A 24,927-nucleotide genomic window follows, 5' to 3' on the forward strand; every position below is an offset into this window, starting at 1 on the left:
TTCTTTTGTTTTATCTGATGGCATCCACAATATTTACATCTTGATTTTCACTCCTGAACTTCCTGTTGGCCCTTCTCTGGATACTTACTCATTTTTCTCCACATTGCTTTTGAAATATTTAAGCTGCTTTTCAACAAAAATGTTGTAAACTTGTAATTTTGCCATTGCAAGTGGGGAAAAAAAAATCACCAGTCCTATTTCTTATTAAATTTCATTCTGAATGAAGAGGAAAGTTTACAACCATTATGTGACTCACCCAGTGATTCAACTGCAAACCACATTTTAATTTACATTTTATTTTCAGACACTTACATGTTTTTAACAGTTCTGAACATTTCTGTGTTTATCTTTTAATAGCTGCAATTCTGTTCAGAACTCAATCTCAGCTCCACTTTTGGATAACATGTTAGGTGTTCAAGGAATACAATGGTGCTTGTACCCTGGTTTTATTAGAACTGGTTGTCAGATACCTCTCTACAATGACCTTCTCAGCAAAATGGGAAGGAAATTTGTACATTATTGCATTTTGACAATTTACACAAAAATAGCTTTCTCTCTCTTTTTCCCAAACGTAAGGCTAGGATTAGGAAATTAAGTGGAACGTGTTCCTGTTTTTTGATTTACAGGTTTAAGCCCCAGCTCAAATTTGAGCATAGAAACTAAAAAGTGACCCTTCTATATTATGAAATTGTGTTATTGGACAAAGCGGTGTTATTCTTCTTATGAAGTACTAGACTAGGACACCAATTTGGTTGTTTCAGTAGTTCACACAAATGGTAAAGATCCCATTTAAATTTAATGCCACTCAGCATTAGAATTTGTTTTAAAAACATCGAGGAGAAATGTTCATAATAAAACACTTAGCATAATTGGAAGAGATTGACTGTAAACAATAAAACTGTCTGCACTGAAAACAACATAGAGCACAAGCAAAATACTTGGTAAAAGTAACCTAAGTATTGAAAGTAGATATTAAATATTAAAAACATTTCTGCCTCACCAGTTCCAAAGAAGTGTCAACTGAAAACATTAACTCTCTTTCCTCCTCCATGGATCTGCTAAATTTCTCCAGTATTAGCTGTTTTTATTTGAAATCACCAGCTTCTGCAGTATTTTGCTCTGATGAAATATAGGTTCCCTGATTTATATGCTAAAGGTGTGTGCACTACATCAAACTGAGTAATCAAGGTGGAAGTTAAGATTAAAATGTACTTTTCTAAAAATAAACCCATTGTTGATTCCCTTCTCACTCCTTTGTGAAGCCTATTCTATCAATTGAAAACTCTGTAAAGCACATCAATGTAAATGACCAGATAACAACAAAAAAAAACCTTCCCCATCTTTAGTTTTCTTTGGTCCAAATGTAAACTTAATTTTAAATGTTGCACTACCTGTGTGAAGCTATCCACAATATCTGGAATCAATCATATCGATTGACAGAGATGTATTCATTTGATGGTATTTGAAGCATCTTGTGTGATTTTGATCATTTGTTTCCATTTTAAGGAATAGTTATTTTGGCTTTATTCATACTGATGCTCCAGCAAAATGTTGCACCATGTTTTTAAAAGCGAATAAATAATTTCTAAGTGAATTGGACATATTGAAATCTACTTATTTCTACTTGCAATAGACTCAGTGAGTTACTCTACAGAGTTAATCAAAATGTTACCTATGTAAGGTAAATCATTTATAAGGATCTACCAACTTGAAAACTATTTTAATTTTGAATCAAAAAGGAAAATTGGAGACGAAGGCCGGCAATTGATTTTTAAAAATATTTTAGAAATGTCTTCACCAAATGTGGTATTGTCTCCATATTGGGAATTACAGAGAAAATAGCTATCTAGGAAAGACAAATATAGACTGTTTTTATAATTTCAGTGATAATGCTGATGTCTTTTGCAATACTTCAGCCAGGGTGCTACACACATCATCTGTTTCCTGCAGTTTCTATAACAACTGATCTACTTTAAAATAAATAGAAGTACATGGGCAAGCTTCTGACTGTTCATTCTCTGTTCATGGTTAGGTGGTTACAGTACCCTCCCCAAAGGTTAGTGTCCTATCCAAATGCTGAAAAAAATTTATTCAAGTCAGTAGTCACAAAAATCACTTCAGCTTGAATGGGGTAGTCGTAGCACATATTTAGTAATTTAGCTATTAGAGTAATGGGCAATTATATGTTTAATTATAGCAGATGTGTTCAGACAAACATATTCAGCCAACATGTATATTTAATTTCGGACTTAAACACCAGTGAGTGGAACTGCATAAGTTCTAACTAGGTACAACAGTTGCTTTCAGATAGATAGATACTGTGTAGAGAAAAAATTACCAAGTACTGGAATTATTTAATCATAGAAATTATTTAAAAATGCTCATAGCAATCTTCCATGAAGCTACAATAATTTATAATATTCATAATGCTGGAGCTCTATGGAAAAAAATCACAATAATAGAAATAAAAGTTGCATTAAAATAAATGAGTCTGAACTCTTGCAATGGATGATAAGACAATATTTAACTAAAGCAGAGAAGGAAGGAACCTTGGAGTGCAGATCAGGGGTCCTTGAAAATGGAGTTGCAGGTTGACAGGGTAATAGAGAAAGCATTTGGTATGTTTGCCTTCAATGGTCAGCGCACCACTGAGTATAGGAGTTGGGAGGTCACGTTGCGACTGCACAAGACATTGGTTAGGCCACTTTTGGAGTGATGCATTCAATTCTGGTCTTCCTGCTCTCGGAAGGGCTCAGAAAAGATTTACAGGATGTTGCAAGGGTTGAGGGGTTTGAGCTATAGGAAGAGGCTGAAGCAGGTGGGACTGTTTTCCCTGGAGAGTCAGAGGCTTAGAGGCGACCTTATAGATGTTTATAAAATGAAGGGGCCTGGATAGTCAAGGCTTTTTCCCAGGGTAGAGCAGTCCAAAACTTGAGGCCATAGCTGAAAGGGGAAAGGTTTAAAACAGACTTTAGGGGCAACTTTTTCATGCAGAGGGTGGTGCCATGTATGGAATGAGCTGCCAGGGCAAGTAGAGGAGGCTGGTACAATTACAACATTTTAAAGGCATCTGAATGGGTATATGAATAGGAAGGGTTTAGAAGGATATGGGCCAAATGCTAGCAAATGGGTCTAGATTAATTTAGGATATTTGGTTGGCATGGACAGGTTGGACCAAAGTGAGTGTTTCCAGACAATCTCGTGAATCAATATGCCTCCAGCACAAATGTTGGATCTGGTGGAAGGAATGAAGTGGGATATGTGAAATATATTGCAGTAGAACACATAACTTTAACTCTGAAGTTATGCATTCTAATGCAACAATAAAGAAAAATCAAAGGCGAGAAATATCAACCAGAATAGAACCAATTTCAGTGATTTGAGAAGAGACCTCGTACAGATACAGTGAAAACAAAGATTTACCAGGGAAACAGTAATTGTACAATGATGGGCTTTTAGGAATAAAAACCAAAGTATATTCCCACAAGGAGGCAAGTTGGGGCATCTCCCTGAGCTCCCTGGATAACAAAGGAAATCGATAGTCAAATAAAAAAAGCAAGGTCCATGACGAATGTCAGTTATAGAATATGACAGAAAACCAGGCAGAGTACAGCGGATCCAGGGAAATTTGGAAATAATGCAAGAAAGGGCAAGAGAAAGTTTGAGAGAGGATTAATAATTAACATAACAGAAAACTCCAGAATCTTTTACAAACATGTAAAAAGTAAAGGATACTGAATAGAACTGTGGAGCCAATTAAGAACAAAAATTAGGAAATTCTATAGTTGAAACAGAGAAAATGACCATGGTACTGAATAAATATTTTGCATCTGTTTTCACAAATGGTGAGGAAGAAGTTAACATTGCAGCAAAAGGAGAAGGGAGTACAGATAGTGAATAGGATAAAAATTGACATATCCCAAAATTAACAAGTTACCCGATCCAGATGGAACACATTCTAAGCTTCTGGTGGAAGCTAGACTGAAGATAACAGAGGCTCTTACCAAATTGCTTCAATATTCCTTGGATATGAAGAGGTACAGAGGGATGGAAGTTTGCAAATGCTACATCCATGTTCAAAGAATGGGAGCAGGCAATAAATCTGGTATCTACAAGCCAATCAATCTAAACTTAGTGGAGGAAAATCAGTAGATATTCAATCTTCATTCACATTTGAAGAGCAAGTGTTAATAACTGAAGCTAATGCAAATTTAAAAAAGGAAAAGGAATGCCATGTCTGGGTAATCCAATTGAGTTCTTCAATGAGGTCCAGATAGGATAAATGAGAGTACTACAGTAGATGTTATATAGACTTTGAGAGTGCATTTGCTGAAGTACCATGCGACATGCTTATTCTGAAATAGAAACACGTGGTTTAAAAGAGACAATGATGTTGGAGAGAAGTTTGAGTGAGGGGAAGGGTCAGTATAAGGACCATTACTATTTTTTTGCTACATTAATTATCTGAATGTGTATAGTTGGGGGTACAATTTTGGGATTTTTTTTATAATAAGAAAACTTAGCAATGTAAACAGTAAGAAGGAGTAGCAAATATCAGGACATAGACTGATGAAATGGGCACTTTAGGAACCCTGACAAGGCCTTGGAGTGGGAGTGGAGAAGGTTTACAGGATGATACCAGAGATGTAATTATGTGAAAGATTGGGGACTGTTTTTCTTGGAACAGTGAAGGCTAATGAGGGAACAAATTCAAAATTACGAGGTGATTTGGTTGATGAAGTAGAGAGACTGTGTTCCCTCTGGCAAGTGGGTCAATAACAGAGGGCCACAGATTTAAAATAATTGGCAAAAGATCTAGAGAAAAATGGAGAAGTAATTATTTTACAGAGGGTTAGGAGATGGGGAATTCATACCTGAAAAATGGAGTAATTAAATCCTACATGGTCTTTCGAAAGGCTACCTGCATGCACTTGAAGAAAGTTAATATGTAGGATTACTGGGAAAAGCCTGCGATGTAGGAGTAAATGGAACAGCTCTTTCCAAGGACCAAACTTAGATATGAAGAGTTAAATCACCCTGTACTGTGAGATTTTATGGCTGTAAAATGTAATTTGCGGCATTAACATTTTAAACTGTACATGTGCCATACTTGTTTCCAAATGGTGCAAAAACAGTTGCCTCTTTTTTGTGGAACAAGCTGTGTATTACCTGGAGATGGTGAAGACTGCAGATGCTCCAGAAACAGCATGATTGGCAGGAGACAAGCACACTGCTTGTCCTTAATTTCATGAGGAGACTGTGCTATTCATCACCAGTGAATTTTGACTGAAACCATCCCCATCTTTCTTTCCAACTTCTAAGGCATTCAGTGGTGCATTTGAGAATCTTAGAAAATGTTTTCTACCCTGTTGTGGCATTAACGTTTGATTTCGGCTCAAAATACTTTCACTTATGGCATGGATTCCAGCTAGAACGTACCTCCCCCTTCACAAAGTACAAACAGCCTGAAGCAGTGGAGGCTAGTTTTGATGGGGTGCATACATCACATGAATTGGGCCCTCAGCTGGGGCATGCAGCCTCTCTACATCACACTTAATGCTGGGCTGCAGTAAATTAGCAGGCAGCATAAAGTTGATGGCACTGCAATCCATCTATCACGTTACAGGTAATATCATATTTTATCTTTTATGATTCTAAATTCCTCAACCCATTTAGTACCTGTGGATACTAAATCAATGTGGATTTCAACAGTTTCCTCATTTCCCCTTCACCAATCTTATCCCAGTTCCAACCTTCCAACTCGGCACCGCTCTCATGACTTGTCCATCTTCCTTCCCACCTATGCACTCCACCCTCTTCTCCAACCTATCACCATTACCCCCTGCCTTCATCCACCTATGGTGCACTCAGCTACCTTCCCCCCAGCCCCACCTCTCTCCCATTTATCTCTCCACCCCCGAGGCTCACAGCCTCATTCTCAATTAAGGGCTTTTGAGTAAGATTCTGCCTGACTTGCTGTGCTTTTCCAGCACCACACTCTCGACTTTAATCTCCAGCATCTGCAGTCCTTACTGTCGCCTATTTAGTATCTGCCCCATTGTTATAAATTGGGCCCTAATACAGGAGGCATAATGTTACATTGGGGCAAATAATAAATGTGTACATTTTGTGTGCTGTATTCCCTCAGTACTTATTCTGAGTGGTCTATAACATGGAAGAGTACTGCTTGCCTTAAATGTATGGAATTTCAATCAATTGCACACTAGTGGACAGTAAAACTGCATCAAAGCGTAACGCTACAGTTTCAGCTGAGAACAAGGAAATTAGAAAAAAAAATAAAATGTCTCTTCTGCAGTAGAACCTTAAAATTTGTAAGAGGAAATTATTTAACCAAAGAAGGTGTGGAATAAACTTCCAGATAGAAGAGTGATGGAACAAAACCCTGAAATTGTTTCCACATTACTAAAATGCTTTGTTGTGGCGTAGGATGAGATGTAGCAACCCCACAGCATGAATGAATGAAAATGTCGACCCATCCCAAATTATCTTGTGAACTTATGAATGTACTATTAGCATCAAGAAATTCTCATGGCATTGTCTGTTAATTGGAGTGAAGGTGGCGTTTGGTATGTTTTCCTTTATTGGTCAGAGTATTGAGTACAGGAGTTGGGAGGTCATGTTGCAGCTGTACAAGACTTGGTTAGGCCACTTTTGAAATGTTGCGTGCAATCGTGGTCTCCTTCCTATTGGAAAGATGTTGTGAAACTTGAAAGGGTTCAGAAAAGATTTACAAGGATGTTACCAGGTTTAGAAGATTTGAGCTATAGGGAGAGGTTGAATAGGCTGGGGCTATTTTCCCTGGAGAGTTGGAGGCTGAGGGGGGATCTTACAGAGGTTTACAAAATCATGAGGGGCATGGATAGGGTAAGTTGACAAGGTCTTTTCTCTGGGGTGGGAGTGTCTAGAACTAGAGGGCATAGGTTTAGGGTGTGAGGGAAAAGATATAAAAGAGACGTAAGGGGCAACGCAGAGGGTGGTACGTGTATGGAATGAGCTGCCAGAGGAGGTGGTGGAGGCTAGTACAATTGCAACATTTAAAAGGCATCTGAATGGGTATGTAGATAGGAAGGGTTTGGAGGGATATGGGCCGGGTGCTGGCAGGTGAGACTAGATTGGGGTGGGATATCTGGTCGACATGGATGGGTTGGACCAAAGGGTTTGTTTCCATGCTGTCCATCTCTATAACTCTATTACTCTGAGTTTCGCACAATCTGAATTTGCATAAATGGTAGTACCATGTCTTTTGACACAACCTCTAAATGCTTTATGCTCTCTGTTCAACAATTTATATTAAAACAATTACCTCAATCAGTTCCAAGCAAGACACAATTGACAAAGTTATGTCAAAGTGACACCTACTTCCTGCACACCAAAGAACAGCATTTAGAAGTCAAACGTGTTTCAGCTTGCCATCAGTTTATGCTAAATCTATGAACGGTTGCTTGAACTGATTGCTAAAAAAGGAAGCTAGCTGGGAATTTCTGCAAAATGTAGCACTACAGCCTATGTTATCTCTACTGGAAATAAGTTAACGCAATATAATGAGCTTACATAGAATTACATTTATTTTGGCAGATCTTTGGGATTTTTTTCCTTCTCAGTAGCATAACACCAGTTTGAATGGTCACAAATACAACAGTCAGTTGTTTCACAATATTGATCCTTCTGGTTACCATGACCATGGAAAGGCTTTAAAAATGAACAACACTGCTGGCAGCCAAGCGACAGGGTTTTTTTGTAGTCTTAAGTATGCCCTAGTTTAGCAAGGGCTCACAAGGAATTATTGTCTTGGTAGGCCATTAATGTGTTTTCAGTGGAACTGAAACATCAGCTCCATATTAACCACTGTTCCCACCTGAATCTTGCTTTGTCCTATAAAAAGATAATAGTTCTGAAAAGATTAATGATGAAGACTGCATTAAGCTCTACCCAGTCAAAGGCTATCATAAGGATTTGTTCAGATTTCCTCCTGACAGCATAGGAACTTGAAGGGGGTAGAACTATTATTCAGTCTTCCAATAATCTTAGTAGAAATATCTATTTTTCTCCTTATGTAACTTGCACCCAATTTCTATAATGCAGAGCAAGCAGTTAATAAAGTACACAGCATTCTAAGTTTCATAAATAGGAGCATAGAGTCAAGAGCAGGGAGGTTTTGACGAACTTTTATGGCCCACTGGTCAGACCTCAGTCTGGGGACTTCTGGGAGCCATAATGTAGTAAGAGTAAAAATGCATTGGAAAGAGTGCAGAAGAGGTTGGCAAGAATGATTCTGTGGATGAAAAATTCCAGGTCTGAAGATAAATTGGAAAAGTTGGGTCTATTCTCCATGGAGAGGAGAGGTCAAAAAGGAGATTTGATAGTTTCCAAAATCATGAGGTGTCTGGACAGAGTATAGAGGAAGAAACTGTTTCCACTGTAAAAGAATCAAGGTCCTGAGGGGACAGTTTGAAAGTGTTTTGTGAAGGAAGCAAAAAAACAAAATGAGAGCGAACCTTTTCATACAGCGTGTAACTGGGGAATGGAATACATTGCCCATACAGTGTGTAGTTGGGGTATGGACTACGTTGCCCAGAGGTGTGGTGGCGGCACATTTGAGACGTTCTAGAGGGTATTGGATGCTTACTAAAATAGAAACAATGTGCAGGCTTACAGGGAAACTGCAGAAGATTGGCATTAAATCAAGATGTTCAAAGAGACAGTGCTGACACACCATCTGTAAATCATCTTAGTTTACTCTTGATCATTAGTAAAGTGAGTGAGGCCTCTTCGATAATGCAATCATGCAGCACTTACAAAGGAATAACTTACTCATTGACACTCAGTTTGGATAACAACAGGGCCACTCAGCCCCAGACTTCAATACAGCTTTGGTCCAAGCATGGTCAAAAAAGCTGAACTCAAGATGGGAAGTGACAGTGACTGCTCTCGACACCGATGGTTGGCATAGACATGGTGAACTGAAAGGCCTGTTTCTATGCTGTAAGACTCTATGGCTGCAAGGCTGCACTTGACATAGATCATGACATCAAGAAGCTGGAGTAAAACTGGAGTCAGTGGGAATAAGGGGGGAGTATAATCTATGCAGATTGGAGTCATAGCTGGCACAAAGGAAGAGGGTTGTGATAGTTGAAGGTCAGTTATCTCAGATCTAGTACCTCACTGAAGGAACTCCCCAGGCTAGTGTGCTTGGCCCAACCATCCTCAGTCTACTTCATTAATAATCTTCCCTCCATCATTAGAACTAAGGATATTCACTAATGGCTGCACAATTCAGAATCTAACCAGTAAGTGGACATTCAATGGTATTGCCAAAATTAAATCCCCTACTAATCCCCTAACATACTGGACATACTATTTAACAGAAACTGAATTGGACTAGCCACATAAATACTGTGGTTAGAAAGCAGGTCAGAGGCAATGAATTTTGCAGCAAACAACTTACCTCCCATTTCCCTAATGCCTGTTTACCATCTATGAGACACATGTCAGAGTAACCGAATACTCTCCACTTGCCTGGAATGAATGCAGCTTCAACAGCACAAGATGGGCAACAAAGCCCAGGACAAAACTGCCCCATTTAACTAGCAGCCTATCCACCAACTTTCATATTTACTTTGCACTAGTGGTGAAGGCAGCAACAGCAGGGCGTACCATCAACAAGACACACTGCAGCTACTTACCTAGCATCCTTTGACAGCACCTTCCAAACCCACACCCTCTTACCAACTAGAAGGACAGGATTAGCAGATATATGGGAACACAACCATCCGCAGGTTTCCCTCCAAGCCATACACCATCTGTTGCCATTCCTTCATTGTCAAAATCTGGGTCAAAATCCTCTCTTCCTAACAGTGCTATGGGATTCTTCATACTGCAAGAGCAGCTATTATTCAAGAAGGCAGTTCAGCACGACCATCTCTAGGACAATAAGGGATGGGCAATAAATGCTAGCCAGCCAGAGATGCCTATGAACAAATAAAAAAAACCTTTGATACAGGCAAGAGCTGTGCTGTTAGAAAGTTGACACTTTTGCAATTTTTCAGATTCTTATTGAATATTGAAGTGCTGGTGTAGCAGTCTTAGGGTTATATGTAGGACAAGAATCTAAAATTACTTGTTTGGTTTCTTTAAAATGATTCAGCTGAGCATTAATGACCACCTAGAGAATTTGCTGACTGCTCATGCATCTTTATGAGGAAAGCAGCAAGTTGCATTGGCCTGAGGAAGAATCATGGCGATTCCCAAGAGGCAAGAAAGGTCCTGGGAACACACTGGTTACTCAAAAGTGCATGGGAAAGTCTGCTGTTATCACATTGAAGTATAGGCTGCAGTGACATGAAGTCAGCAGTAGAGGCAGCAGATCTTTGCAAACTCAAGAAAATCACAGCAAAGTTACAGGCCAACAGGCCATGCCCGGAAACTACACAATTCTAATCATTATAGCTCGAAAGCTTTAGCTAATTGAAGAATTTTTGAATATGACTTTCACCTTCAAATAGATGATAGGAGCCAGGAGACCCAGAAAACAAAAGATAATACTGCAGATGATGAAAATATGAAAGTTAAGCATGAAGTGCTGGAAATATTCAGCAGGACAGGACTTTTACAAAAACGTTAGGGGCTGGGATAGTGTTGTAGATCAAAGAGACCTAGGGATTCAGGTACATAATTCTTTGTCTACTTGTGACACAAATTTCAAAGTGGTGAAGGCGACATTTAGCACTCTTACTTTCATTGCTCACACATTTGAATACAGCAGTTGGGATGTCATGTTGAGGTCAGTTCTGGTCACCCTGCTATAGGAAGATATTAATAAACTGGAGATGGTTCAGAAAAGATTTACCAGGATGTTGCCAGGAATGGAGGATTCAAGACTCTTTTCACTGAAAGAAAGTGAGGACTGTAGATGCTGGAGATCAGAGTTAAAAAATGTGGTGTTGAAAAAGCACAGCAGGTCAGGCAGCATCTGAGTAGCAGGAGAATCGACGTTTCAGGCATAAGCCCTTCTCTGAAATGATTCTTACGCTCCTCGGATGCTGCCTGACCTGCTGTGCTTTACCAGCACCACACTTTTCAACTCTTGTCACTAAAGCTTTGGAGGTTGAGGGATGACCTTTGAGGTTTGTAAAATCGAGGGGCACAGATAAGGTCAATAGCAAAGGTCATTTCTCTAGGTTGGGGGAGTTCAAAACGAGGGGGCATATTTTTGAGGTGAGAGTAGAAGGATTTTAAAAGACCTAAGGGACAATTTTTTCACAAGTAGGGTGTTCAAAGTTTGTGCGAAGATTTGTAGCTTGGGTGCTTGTTGTAGTGGTTCTGTTCGCTGAGCTGGAGGTTTTTGTTGCAAACGTTTCGTCCCCTGGCTAGGAGACATCATCAGTGCTGTGGAGCCTCCTGCGAAGCGCTTCTTTGATGTTTCTTCAATGCCGGAATAATGCCGGAAGAAACATCAAAGAAGCGCTTCGCAGGAGGCTCCACAGCACTGATGATGTCTCCTAGCCAGGGGACGAAACGTTTGCAACAAAAACTTCCAGCTCGGCGAACAGAACCACTACAACAAGTAGGGTGGTTCATATGTGGAACGAACTGCCGGAGGAAGGGGTAGATGCAGGAACAGTTACAACATTTAAAACACCTTTGGATAAGTACAAAAATAGGAAATATTGAGAGGGATATGGGCAAATGCAGGCAAATGGGACTAGTTTAGTTTGGGCAGTGATGAGTTGGACTGAAGGTGCTGTTTCCATGCTATATGACTATGACTCAATGAAGTAAACAGAAAGAGACTATTTTAAGAATAAGTCATGGCATAGCAACACAGTTAGGTGTAAAACTCCTTCATGCCACATGTGCAACAAGCAAATCCACTTGAAGCGGTTTCAGATTTGGAGCAGTAGCTGGAGTTAGTAGAGTTTCCACGTGGCTAAAATCTTTGTAACTGTTCATTCTGTAAGATGGTCACACCACAGGTAAAAGACAGAAAAGAAATGGGTGACCACCTGACAGAGTAAAAGCGCAAGGGAGGTTGCATAGGAATCCACTGGGGCAGTTGGCTTTTCCAAGTAATGCTGGAACAACACAGCAAACCAAGTAGCACCAGGAGGTACATTACAGGTGTAACCCTTTTCGACCTTCTCATGCTGCCTGGCTTGCTGCGTTCTTCCAGCCTCCTGCCTGTCTACTTTGGATTCCAGCATCTGCAGTATTTTTTGTCTCTTTCCAAGGAATGCAGCAAGGGCCAAATCTGTGGCACCAGGAGTGGCTCAGCTTGGAGGGGTGGGAAAGAGTGGGAAAGCAATAGGAGACTGTATTGAAGGGGAGCAGATAGATGTTTCTGGACTACAGGTGGGACACTAGGATAGTATGTTGCCTCCCAGGTGCCAGGATCAGGGATATCATTGAATGATTGAAGGATATTCTAAAGATGGAAGGAGAAAAACCAGAGGTTGTCTTCCATGTCAGTACCAATAATATTTGGTATTTGCATGCAGAATATAGAGCTAGGAAATAAATTACAAAACAGGAACGCAAAGTTAGGAATTTCAGGATTACTACCAATACATCCTTGGTTAGAGACAACTAAAATTCAGAAGTTGGAATCCAAGGTAGACAAGCAGGAGGCTGGGAGAACACAGCAAGCCAGGCAGCAACAGGAGATGGAGAAGTTAACATTTCGATCCACATCCTAGCAAGATCAGGAAAAGGAGAATTGATTCTTTGAGGCTGATGTAGGAGGAAGGGTTTAAATTCTTGAGGCATTGGAATAAATTTTGCGGATAATCTGTCTAAACTGGACAGATTATACCAGGTTTGATTCCAGTGTGGCAGCAGGCTGGAGGATGATCAAACTAGAGGGTAGGGTGACAGGGAACTGTACAAGAAGACAACAGTGAGAAAAAAAGATTGAAGTGGAACATAGAAAGGCAGAAAGCAACAGTGAAAATCAGAATAGGTCAGGACAAGCAGCAGACAGGAAAGATTGGAGGATAGCATATATTTTAAAAAGTAGGGAAGAAAATGGAATTACAGAGCAGTTAGCCTAACAATCGTGGAGAAAATAAAATGCTGGAGTCCATTATAAATTATAACTGGACAATTAGAAAATATCAGGGCAGCACGATGGCTCAGTGACTAGCACTGCTGCCTCACAGCACCAGGGTCCCAGGTTCGATTCCAGCCTCGGGTGACCGTCTGTATGGAGTTCGCACATTCTCCCTGGGTCTGTGTGGATTTCTTCTGGGTGCTCCAGTTTCCTCCGACAGTCACAAAGATGTGCAGATCAGGTGAATTGGCCATGCTAAATTGCCCATAGTGTTAAGTGCATCATTCAGAGGGAAATGGGTCTGGGTGGGTTATTCTTCGGAGGGTCGGTGTGGACTAGTTGGGCTGAAGGGAATGTTTCCACACTGTAGGTAATCTAATCAAATGGGATTACAGAGCGAACAATGACAGGGAGGTTGTGCTCGACAGACTTGGAGTTTTTTGACAACATAACTAGTAGATGTAGGGTGTGTCCAGAACAAGGACTTCTGAAGGTTAAAAATGTCAAGTATATATATATAAGATAAAGGGTCAGCGATGATCATGATCACATTGAAAGCTGGAGCAGGCTTGAAGGGCAGAAATGGCCTACTCTTATTTTCCATGTGGCTGTGACCCCAGACATCCCAAAGTAAATTAGAGCCAATATGTACCTCTGAAGGATAATCTCTAATGTAACGTAGGAAATGCAAAAGCTAAAAGGCTGCTGAAAATAGGAAAAGGGCCCCTTACTGGTAGTTAGTGAACAGAGTGAAAATCCATCTGTTAGTAGTGACCAGACCAACAAAAACCTAGACCATCCAGTATAAAACCAGACATTTGGGCACCTTAACTGTGGCAATGCAACACTTGCTCTCAGTAGTGCACTAAAGTGTAACGTCAAGATCATGTGTTCAAGACCAGTGAGACTTGCATTCTGATCCTTCTGATTTTAGAAGTGAGAGCAGTGTCAACACAAGTGACTCAGTGAAAAAGCAAGCTGAAGTTAAAGATTCAAAAATAAATGAAAGAAAACCCCTGACAACAAACTAGGGGTTAGATGCATACTTCACCCAAGAGAAAGGCTAACCTTCCTCCCACTAACCTTTCATGAACTCTAATGGTTGAAAATATGTTGATTCACATTAAAGGATGATACAAAACTATGCTAATTACAGGAGATTATCTTTCTAATGTAAATACTTATTTTAAATAATATAAAACCTGTAAAATTTCAGCAGAACATTCAGTTCATGAGATACATCTAGTGTTGCCCCCTTTCCATTTTGAAAACTTCAACCTTCTTTGAAAAGTTTGAAGATAATTTTATGCACTATGACAAAATAGCACAAAAATAAGAATGAGAATATGATATTAATCAGCACTGACAATCTGTTGGCTGAAACATCCTAAGTTTGGTCACCACCAACATCCCCCAGAGCTAGGACAGAGGATACATCAGGTCCAATTACCTGTGCTCTAGAGAGCCCATTGTTCTTGGATAGGAGCAATACCAGGGCACATTATTTCTGTTCCTGTCCATGCCACCACCAAAATCAGCTCCACAATCTCTACAAGCAGAAAAACACCAATACTTTCACCAGCAGCATTCAACATCTGTGGTACCTCACCCAGTGGCACCAGAGTCACTACCTCCACCAGCAACACTTCCACAAGTGGCACTTCTTCCACCACAAGCAACAATATCACCATTTTCTACACCAGTAGTAACACTGCATTTTAAACTACTAGTAGAGTAACACCCCATCTCCATCAGCATCAGCATCAGCACAACCTCCACCAGCGCAGGTGTATCACCACCTACAGCAGGAGCACCTCCAACAGCAGCATTGTCTCTTTAAGCCAGCAAAGAAGCAATGCCAACTATCTCTAGCATTAGCACTACCGCCACCAGCACCACTTCTTCCAAACTAAGCCACCAACAGCAATACCCTCACCTTCCCCCTCCACAGCAGTAGCTAGCCCTCACTTTTCCCCCTCCACAGCAGTAGCAGTAGCTACAGCAGCACTCCCCGCACCTCCCCCCTACAGCAGTAAATAAAACAGCAAACCCCCTCACCAGCCGTTGCTAGAGCAGCTATACCCTCCCCCTCTCCTTCAATAGGTAGAACTACACCAACCCCATTCACAGGCTGTCCTTGTCAATCAAAATAAAGGCGCAGTCTGTCGCCAGGGTTTCCAGTGACGTATCTGGCCTGGGGCCGTTGGCTACATTTCCACTTATTAGCATAATGATCTCACAAAGGGCCCACGCCACCATTGGTCCACACGGAGAGGGTGAGTGCGGACGTCACGACACCGGCGGCCCCCTGATTTGTTGCCTGGTGATAGGGCGTGTCCCGGAGAGCGCGCACGGACGCACGGCGTGGTCTGCTTTGCACTGCGCCTAGAGTTCCTCATTCACTCACTTCATTTTGTGGCAATGGGAGCATGAAAGCAGCGGAACCACCCGGAAGCAAGAAAGGGAGGTGCTTGTCAGATTTCGGTCAGTTTCCATCTTGCTTTGCAACGTAAAAAAAGAAGCCCCGCTGCCAAGCAACACCTTTATAAGTCCGCTGAGGAAGTGAGTCGGTTTGCAGTGTGAAGGGCAGGTCCACACTGCAGGAGGAAAGTTGCTGCAAAGCTCCAGCTGAAGGGATTCCATCCGGGAAGGGCGAAACACAACGTCAAGCAAGATGATGCAAATTATGGATACTTATAACCAGAAGCACTCCCTGTTCAATGCCATGAACAAGTTTATCGGTGCGGTCAATAATATGGACCAGACAGTCATGGTGCCCAGTCTCTTGCGGGATGTCCCTCTGGAAGATGAAGGCAAGAGTGAAGTCAACGGCGTCTCCAGCACCGGAGCGTCTAACTACTACTCGGATAAGCGAGACATGTATAACTACTACGTCTTGCTGAAATCCATCAAGAACGATATAGAGTGGGGTGTGGTGCAGCTGGACGATAGGAAGAAAGATAAACCCGTCACCATGGACATTAGAGTGGACGAGGCGGAAGGAGAGGAAGACTTGCAGAAGCAATTCCACTATCATCTCAATGGGTTATACACCGTTCTGTCAAAACTGACTAGAAAAGCGAACACTCTAACTAACCGCTACAAACAGGAAATCGGTTTCGGGAGCTGGGGTCATTGAGCTCTGATCGAGTTACCAGGACTAATGAAGTTAAGCCAAGCCTAACTGAAGTTGCCAGGTTACTTTCTGTTGTGCTCCAAAATCGGATTTAACATGATCACTTAATAAGCCCTTTTCTGTGTTTTCGTCTTATTGCTGGGAGAAGGGAAGGCTTTGTAGGACGTGCTTAAGAAATAAAACTTTCATGGAACTGAAGCGTGGTTGTGAGCGGCAGTGCCGGTGGATTACATCATTTTACTTTGCACTACTTTGTACGGTGTGTGTGTGATGTATAAAACTGTAACGTGTCTGTATACCGTTTACTTATTGTATAAACGCACGAGATAGACGCGTATCCTTTTACAATCTCCATGGTGTAAGAGTTTGTAAAATACGCCTCTCGATAGGGTTGAGATCCCTGACAAAATGAGGGTATCGAAAGGGCCAATGAAATGACTGAAAGCTGCATAGTTACTTCTGTGTGCAACTTACTGTATAGGAACCATCTGAAAATTTCTGCTGAAGAATAATGACGAGGTTCCTCCTGTGTCAATCTATTTTTCTTATTAAGCCCTACTTTTGTACAGGCTGGTATATTAAACCTATGTGGTAAAGATATATGAAACTCTGAGATTTTTCACGAACTTGTGATCAATTTGAAATTTACAAAAGACAGTCAATGATGAATCGTTCTACGGGCAGGGTTACGCCTATTTTCTCTCCGTACCATGTCAAGTATTAAGCTTTAATTCATCCGGTTGAGGAGAGAATACAGTATTTCTGTCTCATTACTCAGCACTGGGTTCTAGAAGAACTATTGCACATCCTGTCCCCCAGAAGCTTCAATAGTCTGGCTGGATAACTGCCGGATTGAGTAGATTAGTTCAGGGTGTGGAAGCAATTTTTCTGTTCCACCACATTTTTCCCCCGCCTTTTGCAACTACCATAAATTCTTGCTGGGCCACCTTTTTTTTTAATACTGCTAACCTTTCGCTGTAGAAGCTTGCTTTTTTTTGTCGTTTTGATCGTTAGTTTAATGTTTCCAGTTTCAAGTCAAGACTTATAATTTTTTTTACAAATTTAGAATCTATAGATGCACGTTTGATATGAAATTCAATGCTGACGTGCCAAGAGGCTGTGAGAAATTTAAGTGAAGCAGATACACTACACTTGGAAAATTTACCAATAGCAAAACATGCAAGATAAATAAAAGGAAAGATTTGTACGGAGTGTAACTACTTGTAATATTCAATATGGCTACAATATTTCATATGTAAAAGACATTGTGCATATCAAAACTAATTTTAAAATGGACGATATTTAGGAATTTGGTAATAAACGCATGGTCTTTAAAATGTGTCTGACAAAGGATTCGAAGTCTAGCTGCGATTTTCAGCGGTAATCGCAAAAAAAACTGGTAAGTTTTTAATTTCTGATTAAAACTTCAGTCATAAGAAATAATTGCCATTCGTTATTGTATCATGCCGTCTTACTGTATTAATTGATGGCGGGCCAGTAATAATGTCTTCTCTCTGTCCCAACTCCTCCTCGCCAGCACTGACGTGATTATCTTTAACCACACCAACCCCCATGATTAGAATTTTTGGTCAAATCTCTCCACCGCCCTCTTCATTCTTACACTCCTTCAAGTCCACCTCTTTAACGATTTATTTTGTAAGCAAAGAATATTTTAAGTGTATGATAAATAGAAGATGTTAATCTCTGTCGCTTTGCACAGATGCCTTCTCAAATACATGCAAAAGGGATATTTTCAATGAACAAAGCGTGCATCGAATAAACAATCTGCGTAAAATTTAAGCAGCGTACATGTACGAACTGTAGTATCTGTGTTATCCATTGCCTGCCTTCTGTTTCTAGTTTGTGTCCTTCCAGATTTGTGGCATTTTCAGTAGTTTGCTTTACAGATTATTTTTTTAAATTGCTGCGGTATTTTCAAAGTTTAATATTGCAGTTGCTAAAAACTAGTTAACAATTTCCGTGTTGAAATTTTTGTCATAAGATTGAAGTTATATAAACTGTTCCATTTAATTGTAATGTCGTACATTTTAACGAGTGCCATTTGGCTGAGTTGATCATACATTTAGTCCAGATGGGTTTGAGGGCAACAGGCTAATACTTTCACGTAATGCTAGGTGCTTTAACAAAGGTCTTGCCTATCTGATGTGATATTAAACCATGCTCTGACTGCCCACCTAAAAGTAAGATCCCATTGCACAATTTAAAGAGCAAGACATTCTCACAGAGTCCTAAACAACAATTCTTCTTAACCTATTTGGTCAATAAGTATTTTATTATTGTTAGTTCATTCACAATTGATCCTAATTAATTCTAAATCATTGTATGACATTACTAGAAAAAGTTGGGATTCAGACCCATCCCATTTGTCCCAATGAAGTGGTGTTGGGGCTGCCTTGAAACACTGCTTTCCCTGCAAATGACTGCTTTAACTGAACTCAGAGGTGTGTGGGCAGGCTGGCTCAGTATGAGAAATTTCCTCCATTCAACAATGTAACTGAACCAATTCAATATCATGCTACTTTTTAGAATTTTAAAACAGCTGTAAGATGGAATCTTAACTATTCAAATTACAAATTTAGTATCAGAATTACTTCACTAATATCCATCCTCTGCATAATAGTGATAGTACTAAAGTGGTGTTAAGTGTTTTGTGACATAAGGTTGCAATCTAAATGTTTTACTTTAATCATTTTGCAACTTTTCTTTAAGAATGAACAATTGAGTTGACAATGTAATTAAAATACTAAATTTTGGGGATTGGCTTTTTGTTGCAGGATAAATACTTTAAATGCTTCGCATTTCTTAAGTCCTGGGTAGTGAGTTTCTTGCAATTACTTCACTTCCTACCCCAATGAAGTTACCTCAAGTCTTCGATAAATCTCTTCTCTACTCAACTTCTCCCTGCTTAACTAAGTCCAGATCCTTGGTTATATCTGCTGAAGATGTACCAAGTTGTACTTTATACTGATCGTCGCCATCACCTCTTCTGAGATGACCCCTACCATGGCTTGTCTAAAGTTTCCTTTTCTTAAATAAACAATAGAAAGATTAAAACTTTTGCTAATGGCCCAATATGTTACGGTGAACAGCAAAAATAATCCATAAAGTCTTGAGTATCTAAGCTTCAGATTTAGGCCAACAATCCACTTGAGGGAATGTTACATTACTCCAAAGAAGTCTGTTTCTTCAGGAAACATCTGCTTGTTCCACCACTGAATAGAAATGGCATAACATTATTCCAAAAATATTAAATGTTTAAGACCATCAAACGTAGGAGCAGAAACAGGCCATTCAGCCCTCGAGTCTGCTCTACCATTCATTGTTTATCTGATAATCCCAAACTCCACTCTTCTCTCTCCTCCAGAACTCTTGATTCATTTACTGGTTAAATGGGTCTCTCAGCCTTAACTGTACTTAATGACCCAGCCCTCTGTGGTTAAGCATTCCACAGATTCCCTATCCTCAGAAGAAATTTCTCCATCTGTGCCTTAAATGTGCAACTCTGAGATTATACCCTCTGGTCTTAGACACTCCCACAATGGGAAACAATCTTTCTGTGCCTACTGTGTCAAGTCCTCTAAGATTCTTGTTTGTTAATAAGGTTGCCATTCCATTCTTTTATATTCCAATGAGTACAGGCCCAATGTCTCGTAAGACAGACACTTCATAGTTGATATCAGCCTAGTGTAGTATCTAAACTGCCACCAATACCTCTATATCTTTCCTTCAGATAAGGGACACAAACTGTTCACATTAATCCAGCATGGTCAACAACTGCCTTCCTTAGTTTTAGCAAAACTTCCCCACTTTTGTATTCTACTCCTTTGAAGTAAAGTCCAACATTCCATTACCCTGAAATTGGATGCTAACTTTGTGATCCATGCACAAGGACCTCCAAATCTCTCTCTTCGATAGTGAACTGCAGAAAGCTAATTAAATAATTTTCAGCTCCTCTAACCTTCTTGCATAATCTGCCATTTTTCCATATTATATCCCATCTGTCAAGTTTTTGTTCACTTGCTTAACCTGGTCTATATCCCTTTGCAGACTACCATCCTTAGTATTTGCCTTCCCACCTATTTTTGTTTCATCGACAAGCTTGGCTGTAGTCCATTTGATTAGACTTACAGTGTGGAAACAGGCCCTTCGGCCCAACAAGTCCACACCGACCCACCGAAGCGCAACCCACCCATACCCCTAACATTTACCCCTTACCTAACACTACGGGCAATTTAGCTTGGCCAATTCATCTGACCCGCACATCTTTGGACTGTGGGAGGAAACCGGAGCACCCGGAGGAAACCCACGCAGACACGGGGAGAACGTGCAAACTCCACACAGTCAGTCGCCTGAGTCGGGAATTGAACCCGGGTCTACAGGCGCTGTGAGGCAGCAGTGCTAACCACTGTGCCACCGTGCCGCCCACAATTTGCTTTTGGTCATTAATATATATTTGTCAATAATTGCAGCCCTAGCATTGATTTCTATGGCTCTCCACCAGTTGCATGTTTCTTTCCTGGAAAGGTCTTCCTCATCCCCTAACTCTGTCATCTGTTAGGTAACCAATAGTATGCTACCTCCAACACCATGGGCTTTCATTAGCCTAATGTGTAGTACCTTATCAACTGCCTTCTGAAAATCCAAACAAATCCACTGCTTCCCTTTAAGTTGCCTGCTTGTATCTCCTCAAAGAATCAAGCACGTTTTTTTTAGCAAGATTTCCATTTCACAAATCCATGCTTAGTCCTATTTTGCATTTCTAAATGCTCTGCAATTTCATCCTTTTTATAGTAGACATTTTCCCAATAGCAGCTGTTAAGCTAACAGGTCCATCGTTGTCTTGTTTTGTTTATCTCCTTCCCTTTTTAACTTGACAATTTTCCAATCCTCTGGGACTTTTCCAAAAACTAAAGATTCTTGGAAGATTACTACCATGGAGGGGGTAAACTGGTTTTGTTTCCCTTCACTCTGTTTGACTGCCAGCAGGTGTTTTGAGTTTTTAAGAGTCCTGACTTGATTATTCAGTATGTACTTGACTGTTTGCAGTTTATAAGAACTAAAATTGACAGGTATTCTTGAGTTAAACACAAGGAATTAGTAGAAAGTCTTGCTGCTGTTGGGATGTACTCGGTCACTCTCAGAGAAACAGAGCTCAGAACTTGGAAGGAATATTGTGGGGCAAGAGGACCATACTAGTGCAGTTAGTATTAATCTCTGCAAGTTCAAATGCAGTGCTGACAGAAGCAAAGAGCTGGGCCATGCAGTCTCACTCTAGCTTGGTCAATAGCAGTTCAAAGAAGAGTTGAAAATGTGTTACTGGAAAAGCAAAGCAGGTCAGGCAGCATCCAAGGAGCAGGAGAATCGACGTTTCAGGCATGAGCCCTTCTTCAGGAATGAGGAAAGTGTGCCAAGCAGGCTAAGATAAAAAGTAGGGAGGTGGGACTTGGGGAGGGGTGTTGGAAATGCAATAGGTGGAAGGAAGTTAAGGTGAGGGTGATAGGCCAGAGTGGGATGGGGGCGGACAAGTCAGGAAGAAGATTGCAGGTTAGGAAGGTGGTGCTGAGTTCGAGGGTTGGGACTGAGACAAGGTGGAGGGGAGGGGAAATGAGGAAACTGGAGAAATCTGAGGTTTTGTGGTTGGAGGGTTCCTAGGTGGAAGATGAGGCGCTCTTCCTCCAGCCGTCGTGTTGCTATGGTCTGGCGATGGAGGAGTCCAAGTACCTGCATGTCCTTGGTGGAGTGGGAGGGGGAGTTGAAGTGTTGAGCCACGGGATGATTGGGTTGGTTGGTCCAGCGTCCCTGAGGTGTTCTCAAACATTCCGCAAGTAGGCGGCCTGCCTCCCCAATATAGAGGAGGCCACATCAGGTGCAGTGGATGCAGTAAATGATGTGTGTGGAGGTGCAGGTGAATTTGTGGCAGATATGGAAGGATCCCTTGGGGCCTTGGAGGGAAGTAAGGGTGGAGGTGTGGGCACAAGTTTTGCATTTCTTGTGGTTGCAGGGGAAGGTGCCAGGAGTGGAGGTTGGGTTGGTGGGGGGTGTGGACCTGACAAGGGAGTCACAAAGGGAGTGGTCTCTTTGGAATGCTGATAGGGGAGGGAAATATATCCCTGGTGGTGGGGTCTGTTTGGAGGTGGCGGAAATGACGACGGATGGTACGATGTATATGGAGGTTGGTGGGGCGGTAGGTGAGGACCAGTGGGGTTCTGTCCTGGTGGCGATTGGAGGGGCAGGGATAAAGAGCAGAGGAGCGGGAAATGGAGAAGATGTGGTGGAGGGCATCGTCGACCACGTCTCGGGGGAAATTGCGGTCTTTGAAGAAAGAGTCCATCTGGGTGTCAGTATTGGAACTGGTCCTCCAGGGAGCAGATGCAGCGGAGACAAAGGAATTGGGAATATGGGATGGTGGTTTTACAGGGGGCAGGGTGGGAGGTGTAGTCTAGGTAGCTGTGGGAGTCGCTTGGTTTATAGTAAATGTCCGTGTTGATTTGGTAACCCGAGATAGAAATGGAAAGGTCTAGGAAGGGGAGGGAGGAGTCTGAGACGGTCCAGGTAAATTTGAGGTCTGGTTGGAGGGTGTTGGTAAAGTGGATGAACTGTTCAACCTCCTTGTGGGAGCACAAGGCAGCGCCGATACTGTCATCGATTGTAGCGGAGGAAGAGGTGGGGAGTGGTGCCAGTGTAGCTGCGGAAGATGGACTGTTCCACATATCCTACGAAGAGGCAGGCATAGCTGGGGCCCATGTGGGTGCCCATGGCTACTCCTTTGGTTTGGAGGAAGTGGGAGGATTGGAAAGAGAAGTTGTTCAGAGGACCAGTTCAGTCAGTCAAAGGAGGGGGTCAGTGGAAGAGTACGGGTTGGTACGGCGGGAAAGGAAAAAGCGGAGGGCTTTGAGTCCTTCATGATGGGGGATGGAGGTGTACAGGGACTGGATGTCCATCGTGAAGATAGAGTTGGGGACCGGGGAAGTGAAAATCATGGAGGATGTGGAGGGTATGGGTGGTGTCCTGAACGTAAGTGGACTAAGGGGGACAGGACTGTGTCAAGGTATGCAGAGATGAGTTTGGGGCAGGAGCAGGCTGAGACAATGGGTCAGCTGGGGAAGTCAGGTTTGTGGATTTTGGGCAGGAGGTAGAAACAGGTGGTGCGGGGTTGTGGGACTATGAGGTTGGAGGCGGTGGATGGGAGATCCCCTGAGGAGATGAGGTTATGGATGGTCTGGGAGATGGTTTGGTGGTGGGAAGCGGTGTCATGGTCAAGGGGGCAGTAGGAGGAGGTGTCCGTGAGCTGGCGTTTAGCGTGCACCAAACTACCACCGCGCCTCCCTTGTCTGCCGGTTTGATAGTGAGGTTGGAGTTGGAACGGAGGGAGTGGAGGGCTGCATGTTCCAAGGGTGAGAGGCTGGAGTGGGTGAGAGGGGTGGAGAGGTTGAGGCAGTTAATGTCACGGCGGCAGTTTGCTATGAAGAGATCGAGGGCAGGAAAGAGGCCAGCACGGGGTATCCAGGTGGATGGGGTATGTTGGAGGCAGGAGAAGGGGTCATCAGAAGGTGGGCGAGAATCCTGGTTGAAGAAGTAGGCATGGAGGCGAAGGCGGTGGAAGAATGGTTCGATGTCTCGCCGAGTGTTGAACTCGTTAATCAAAGAGCGTAGGGGAATGAAGGTGAAGCCTCTGCCGAGTACTGATCGAAGAAATCAAGTAAGATTTCTAGAACAAAGTTGATTGTCATAGAGATGTACAGAATGGAAACAGACCCTTTAGTCCAACCCGTCCACGCCGACCAGATATCCCAACCTAATCTAGTCCCACCTGTCAACACCCGACCCATATCCCTCCAAACCCTTCCTATTCATATATCTATCCAAATGCCTTTTAAATGTTGCAATTGTACCAGCCTCCACCTCCAATTTTGGTGTCATCTGCAAACTTACTAACTGTACCTCTTATGCTCGCGTCCAAATCATTTATGTAAATGACAAAAAGTAGAGGACCCAGCGACGATCCTTGTGGCACTCCACTGGTCACAGGCCTCCAGTCTGAAAAACAACTCTCCACCACCACCCTCTGTCTTCTACCTTTGAGCCAGTTCTGTATCCAAATGGCTAGCTCTCCCTGTACTCCATGAGATCTAACCTTGCTAATCAGTCTCCCATGGGGAACTTTGAAACCTTTCTTTGGGGTTTGGTCATTGTAGGCATAGTGGGTAATTTTCTATTTCCCTGCAATTTACACCCAAATGATCCATCCTCTACCTTAATGAGTGTGAAGTAATTCACACCTTCAGGGATGCTATTTTATCTTTGGGTTCTCTGTGGACTTTCTGTCTTGCTGGATAGTATGTGGCTTTACAGATGCAATTGAGTTTTGGACACGTTAAAAGTTTTGCCATTTTTTTTTCCCCAGTTCATTTTAAAATGTCAAATGTATGAAGCCAGTTAATATTTGATATAGCACATCGCCATGATATCTGTTACCAATTCAAGATGTGACTTCAGCTGTCTCAGCCTTAATCTTCAGAATTCTTTTCCACACCCTGGCTGCCTCTCCTTTTTTCTTCTCCTTCAAGATGCACCTTTTAAACCTATGTCTTTGGCCAGGTTTTCAGTTAATATCCCCTCTTAACATTTCCTACATCTTGGTGTCAGATTTTGGTTGATTATGCTGTTGTAAAGTTTCCTCATGTTTTACTGTGCTGAAAAGTAT

The 24,927-nt window shown here is 41.9% G+C and overlaps 1 protein-coding gene across 1 annotated transcript; it reads left to right on the forward strand.

Moving 5' to 3' along the window:
- Positions 1–15,451: 15,451 nt before the first annotated feature.
- LOC132821044 (mid1-interacting protein 1-B-like) lies at positions 15,452–16,815 on the forward strand. Its single transcript, XM_060833539.1, has one exon. It carries the CDS (start codon positions 15,741–15,743, stop codon positions 16,203–16,205), a length of 465 nt encoding a protein of 154 aa, XP_060689522.1. The 5' UTR covers positions 15,452–15,740; the 3' UTR covers positions 16,206–16,815.
- The last annotated feature ends 8,112 nt before the right edge of the window (positions 16,816–24,927 follow it).

The sequence above is a fragment of the Hemiscyllium ocellatum genome, chromosome 12 (genome assembly GCF_020745735.1).
Source record: "Hemiscyllium ocellatum isolate sHemOce1 chromosome 12, sHemOce1.pat.X.cur, whole genome shotgun sequence".
NCBI classification, from domain to species: Eukaryota; Metazoa; Chordata; class Chondrichthyes; order Orectolobiformes; family Hemiscylliidae; genus Hemiscyllium; species Hemiscyllium ocellatum.

Bases quoted from the DNA above. Each gene is read 5' to 3' on its own strand.
- LOC132821044 (XM_060833539.1), top strand. From the start codon at position 15,741: ATGATGCAAATTATGGATACTTATAACCAGAAGCACTCCCTGTTCAAT.